Source organism: Sipha flava, unplaced genomic scaffold, assembly GCF_003268045.1.
Source record: "Sipha flava isolate LNK unplaced genomic scaffold, YSA_version1 315_pilon_pilon, whole genome shotgun sequence".
NCBI lineage: Eukaryota > Metazoa > Arthropoda > Insecta > Hemiptera > Aphididae > Sipha > Sipha flava.
Window position 1 is genome coordinate 1 of NW_020272995.1, and position 6,307 is coordinate 6,307.

Genomic DNA, 6,307 nt, shown 5'->3' on the forward strand with positions numbered 1-6,307 from the left:
AAAAAAAAATGGACATTGGACCACTAATATATTGAATATATTCCAGTACCCATGGTATGTATGACCCTGCACTTGTTCAGGGGCCAATATATTCTAAACGTGGCCCTGTACGTGCATTTTTAAGATAACACTGTGTGGATGTTAATATTATATAATGTATAATTTACATATACTCACTTTGTTTTCGTCGTTTTCCAACACTTTTAACATGTCCGGATGGTTGTAACCCAAAGGCATTGACGATATTTGCGTGTACACATCTAACAAAACGTTACCGTCCACGTCAACCAGGTAGTTCCCCAGCGATTTGTTGTAGTCAGCGAATAACTGAACCGAACCAGATTGCTGAAAAGATGTATTGATGCAGGTGACCGATTATAACACAAAACATACACACTACTATTACCCTGAACTATTGATTTAAGATTCTGAATAAAACGGTAAATGTATTAGTGTTTCCATAATCTGAGTTTTGTTGTTCTATCTGTGTACTTTGATTTAGACCAAAAAAATGATTCCGATTATCTTAAAATATTATTTAATAGGACATTTCGTCAAATTGGTATTTTAAATGTATAATTTTGCGATTTTTCCTTTTTTCTTAATAATAGCGAAAAACTGACAGAGTTATAGAAAACCGGTAAGATTTACCGGTTTTCGATAAAATCAAATTTATGTTTTCATTATAACTCAAAATTAATAATTGTAGAAACTTGAAATGTTGACTGAATACTCATTTCACCGTTCGCTATAGATTATATGATTTTTAATAGATTTTTAAAGCTATTTATAGATAGATGAAAATTTTATATTTTCTGAACTTTTTTAAAAAATGTCAATAAAATGATATTGGTTTTAAAAATTCTTGATAATGTAAAATAAAGAGTTTACATATCTATAACTTATAATATATGTTTAACTGATTAATAAAGAAAAAATTGAGTTTAATTTAAAATAAAAATGTACGAGTGTTTGAATATAAAATGTTGACAAAATTATAAAAATTACGAAACATTTTTGCTGTCAAAAATTCATAAAACCTTCAATTTTATACTAAAGCTTGACAATCAGATAAAAGATTCTCATAAGGTTTTCTTTGTAGCTAAAAAAAAATTGTTTACCGGAAAATCGAAAAAAGTTATTTAATCGTTAAAAAATTAAACGTAGAGCGTTTCAGTGCTAAAGAGCAATGATAAATTAGTTACAAGTTTATGAGACCAATACAGCAATATAACACCCGTCCTTGTATCTCATCATATGGCCTACAAGTTTTTTAACTCTTTTTACCTTTTTTCAAAATCAGTCATAGAATTAAAAACTGTAAATCGGTCGGTACGGCTCGATAAAATTAATTTTTTAAATTATAGATATTCAAAATTAATTTAAAATTAGTTTTATACGAGAGGAATTTAAGAAAACCAGTAAATATACAATTATAATAATTGTACTTAAACACGCAGTATTCTATGTATTTATCTTTTGTACTACGCAGAGAGAGTATTACTTACTATTATTTTAATATTTTATAATTCATCATTAAAGCAGTATTAAATAATATACTTTACACTTAAAAAATAAAATTGTATTCCAATTAAAAAAAGATAAAATTAGATATTGTATCAACAAGTCGAAGGCAGTATTTTAATAAATTATATGCATACATGCATGTCCTATCTGTGTATATTTTAGTCCCTGGATGCTTAATTACTCGTAATAAACTTTTTTTATTTAATTAAATCTTACAATGCTATATCCTGTTTAAAGTCATAAACGTAATAACTTTCGCAAACCAAAATGTATACGCATAATATAATTTAAATTGATCATTATTATGCACAATATAAAATATAGATGGTTAAAATACAACATGGTAATAATACAACTTGACCCAGTCGTCAGTATTGTTATCACCTAATCCTTATTGCTGTCTTACCTGGAATTCCGAAAGCTCAGCGAGGAGTTTCTTCGATTTCGGTCCTGGTACCTCTGCTTTGACCACTGGAGTTGTGTACTCTCCGAGGACCAGTGTAGATGCCATTCTCTCTGCAATACAATAAAAATGAAAAATCGCCCAAGAAAAATTATGTATGTAATATGCACATTCTACGTAAAACCGAGTGGTGGGGTTTTTTTATAATAATTATTCAATGGTTGTGTTTCAGACAAAAAAAAAAAAAAACAAAAAAATACTATCGAAAAGTCCATGTCCAGATTTAAGCTCACGGAAAATTGTTCCATCTACACGGCCGAAGCAATAGCAATACTTAAATCAGTAAAACATATCATACACGTACATGACCACAGAAATATTCATTAAAACAATATAATTCTTTCAGACTCACTTTCCACACTCACGAGTCTTAAAAATACTTATAACACCACAGATATAGCAAGGCTTATTCCTCTTGAAAAGAAGAGAAAAAGTAACAATCAATAAACTCCATATCGATCACACTCGTCTAACGGACGGATACCTGATGGCTAAGGAAGACAAACCTATGTGCACCCCTTGCGGTACCGAATTATCAATTCCAATCCATTCCACACATTTCTAATAATTATGAATATTGCTCGTAAAAAAAAAAAACATTCTTAATGATGTACCATATAAAAATTTACATGATGTTATAACAATATTTTCTGATTTTTATTGAAAGGGCAAAGTACTGCTTAATCAAAAAAGTTATTGAAATAAATAGGTAACACAAAATAATTAATTAACTTATAATGAAAATACGTGTATCCGACATCCGTAGATGAAGTATATTGATAAAAATCCAGTGTAAACGCGTGACCATAATACGTAATAAATACTTATTGTAGTGACATAACTACATAACACAAATGTTTTATGTAAACATTTTTTTTGACCTTTGTTGGTTAACGTTAGTTTATATTTACCTACTTAAAACTGTTTATTCATATACCTAAGTATATATTTTCAACAAGTATAAATTTATGTTTGTTCATAAAATCAAATGGAATTTTATCGCTTCAGACTATTGTTGTGTCATATACATGAGTAGACTGTTGTACATAATTAGAGTATTTACAAATTAATTTTTGTTTTCGTGAACAATCGTTTTTTAATTAACAAAATATATTAATATATCTCATACTATTTTAAATCACTATAACAGATAATTTATTTCCGAATTGTTTCTGTATAAGCTATAGATTTTAGCAAGTAATGACCAAATTTTAAACATTATGTTATTTTCTTAACGTTTTTCTTTACAGAGTTATTGAAAATTTTACATACACATTTGATGAAAATATAAACAAAAAAACGTTGGTAGATTAAAAACTGGCTATTATTGTGAACTGAGTTTGAGTTAAATAAAAAAGTTGATTTATACATTTCACTGTGAATTGTAAAAAAAACGTAAATTAGTAGAACACAATGAGCGTCAAACTAAGAATAATGAATTAACGATAAGAGTTTACTTATCATAACATACTAGAATTTGATGCATAATTTATGTATAAAACTGCCTTTTGACCCGACAATTGTTCTTTTTATTAATGAATTGCTGTTTTTTTAAGTATGAAACGAAGCGTATCTGTATAGCAAGTACTATAAGTACTATTTATTTACGGCGTAAGCTCAAGATTTGAGTCTAGAAGTAAAATTTTTAATAAAGCTTACATGAAAAATCTACAGTTATAATTATAACATACAAAATGCATTGCAAGACTTTACTAAAGGTATAACTTATTATACGGTATAATATACATAAATAATAATATAGCTACTGCGTGATGAATTAACTTACTCTCCGAATGTATTTTATTCATGAAAATTGATTTATCAAATCTGAATATCTATAGAATATTTACATAAGATTTTTTTTATCCTCAATTTTAAAATCAAACAAATATTGTTTAAATTTTAATTTCAAGTGCCTATCGTATTATTTTTAGCTATACTTACCGAATTAATCGATTTAACTCGAAATTCTAAATAAAGATATGACCTTTATATCGAAAAACATATGATTCTTCAACGATTTTTTGGATATGTTATTAAAATTTTCGGCGTTATATACCACGAATAAAAATCATATTTATAAAATATCTGAATGTAAAATCGACATTATTACTCGTAGTCCGTTAGTTAAGTAGACGTACATTAAAGAGATTTTTTTCGATTTTTCCAGTAGATTTTTAATTTAATACCATTTATTTCATCAGCCTTTGTCTAGAATCATTTTCCCAGTAAAAATGTCGGTTAGCTTTGAGTTTTTTACAATGAATAATTATTTTCTTTACCTTATCAAAAATTAAAAAAAATAGACAATTGTGTTATATTTAGCTTACTATTACTATTCACTTTAATCAAATTTAGTAGTGTAAAATATAGGTGTCTCTGTTTTCGAATTATCGAAGTAATATAACGATATTATAAATAATCTAACGTAGAAAATCTCCCTTCTTGATGGTTTATTTACATATTCGAGTAGAGGAAGCAATAAAATATCACATAAGATTCAACAATCAAACCATGAATGAAAGGGATACCGGGGCATTCGTCCTCTCGTAAGCATGGCCCCTTCAACAACTCATATCTGTATTTTTTAATAACTGATTTATGAGTATTCTCATAACACGAAAACCCTAGACTCGGTTTTTGTTTTTGGTCGCTGATCGATTCGCGTTATTTCGATTCAAAGATGTACGCTGTACAAATCTACGGATCTACGGTCTACGTAGAATTGAATCAGGAACGTTATTCGGACATTGTGGAGCGTTAAAGAACGAAAAAAACGCATCAAGCGTTTGCGGATCCGTCGTTAAGAGTCGCGACGTGCACTCGCGTGTAGCGTGTCTATTTAAAAGCGTACGTAGGCAGGTGGTACTCACGCGATCCGTTGACGAAGTGTTTGGCGGCCGTGGCCGCAGGACGAGCCGCGTCTTGGATCCGGTACATGGTAATGGTGCCGCTGCGCCGCGATATGGACGACGGGTGCGTTGGCCGAGAGATTTGCGGAGCTTTCGGCGGCGGTTATATCTGTGTACATCACGAACACGTAATGAGCAACCGTGATGCGACGGGACGCAGTAGGAACAATGATTACAAACAATTATTTCTAATGCGCAACGTTCAAATCGAACGGTGGTGTGCAGTGGTATGCAGTGGTTACCGATCGCCCGAAAGCCGATTACGACGAGTGAACCGGTGTTGCTCTGCTGGGCGGCGTTGAAAAGTTTCGTGGCCGAGTCGCGCAGTGCCACTCGACGTGCAACGTGACCTGGTACGGTCGTCGTTCCAGTGCTTTTGATTCTCCGGTGACCGACGGGTTGTTGCTGGGGCCGTCACTGCGTGAACGAGTGTAGCGCGACTGTGCGGCGCCCAGCGAAACGGTCTACCGCGTGCGCGATCGATATGGAAACGATACGGCGATGACGTCGTCCGCGCTGCGTGCCATCTGCTCTCGACCGACGCGAATCGCTCGGATCTCGTCAGCGCGAGATTCGTATCGCGCGCCCCCCCCCCACCCGCCCATCGCCCCGGTCGCGTTCTCGTATTCGAAGTTCCCGCGGCTAACATCGGTCTTTGCCCCGCGAGTATTTCGATCGGTCGCGGTGTAAGCCCGCACGTTTTTCGAAATCTCGTCGGGAGGTTGACAACGCGAAACGGCTCCCCCCCCCATCGGCTTCACCGCCGCCCCACTGCTTGGACCCGACGAATCGACGTCCACGAGCGCTTGAATAGGAAAACAAAGAGTCTTTTCTATTCGCGTCCACGACTCATTGTCGTATTACACGTTGCGTACGGGCAACGTTTTATACCGACACCGGGTCTTAATATCTTTAACCGAGCTTTTCGGAGGACACGTTTAAATTATCGTCCCCGGACGCGAAGTGAACGTGTTAGACCAGGTGACCACCAACTGGCGGACCGCGAGCACTTTTTTTTTCATGGACCCTCATCCACGGAGTAGTTTTTTAATTCGTATAGTATAAATATAGAAACTATAAATGTGCCATATAAAATTGATATTACATGATAAAAAAATGATTTAAGTAATTGAAAATAGTCTGTATTTCTATAATCATAAATGAGGAACATTCAATGTGGTGAAATTATATTAATAATATTACATTTTAAATACATTTTGAATAAATAAATGAGCATAAATATAAATTTATAGAATATATATCAACTAGTGTCACAAACCACAAGTTTTTTTTTCTGCTACGAACGTAACTATACTTAATAAATTTTCATTTGTTTCGCTGCAACTAAATCAAAAGAATGCAGTAGGTAGTAAATATTAAAACTGTACTCAATCGTTATCTATGG

The 6,307-nt window shown here is 33.0% G+C and overlaps 1 protein-coding gene across 1 annotated transcript; it reads right to left on the minus strand.

Annotated features, from left to right (window-relative positions):
* Positions 1-177: 177 nt before the first annotated feature.
* On the minus strand, positions 178-5,418 carry LOC112686583 (4-aminobutyrate aminotransferase, mitochondrial-like; the record flags this gene model as incomplete). Its single annotated transcript, XM_025558946.1, is given in 4 exon segments — positions 178-345; positions 1,934-2,043; positions 4,864-5,011; positions 5,083-5,418. Coding segments are annotated over 3 exon segments (345 nt in total), but the record flags the coding sequence as incomplete, so codon positions are not given.
* Between the last annotated feature and the right edge of the window lie 889 nt (positions 5,419-6,307).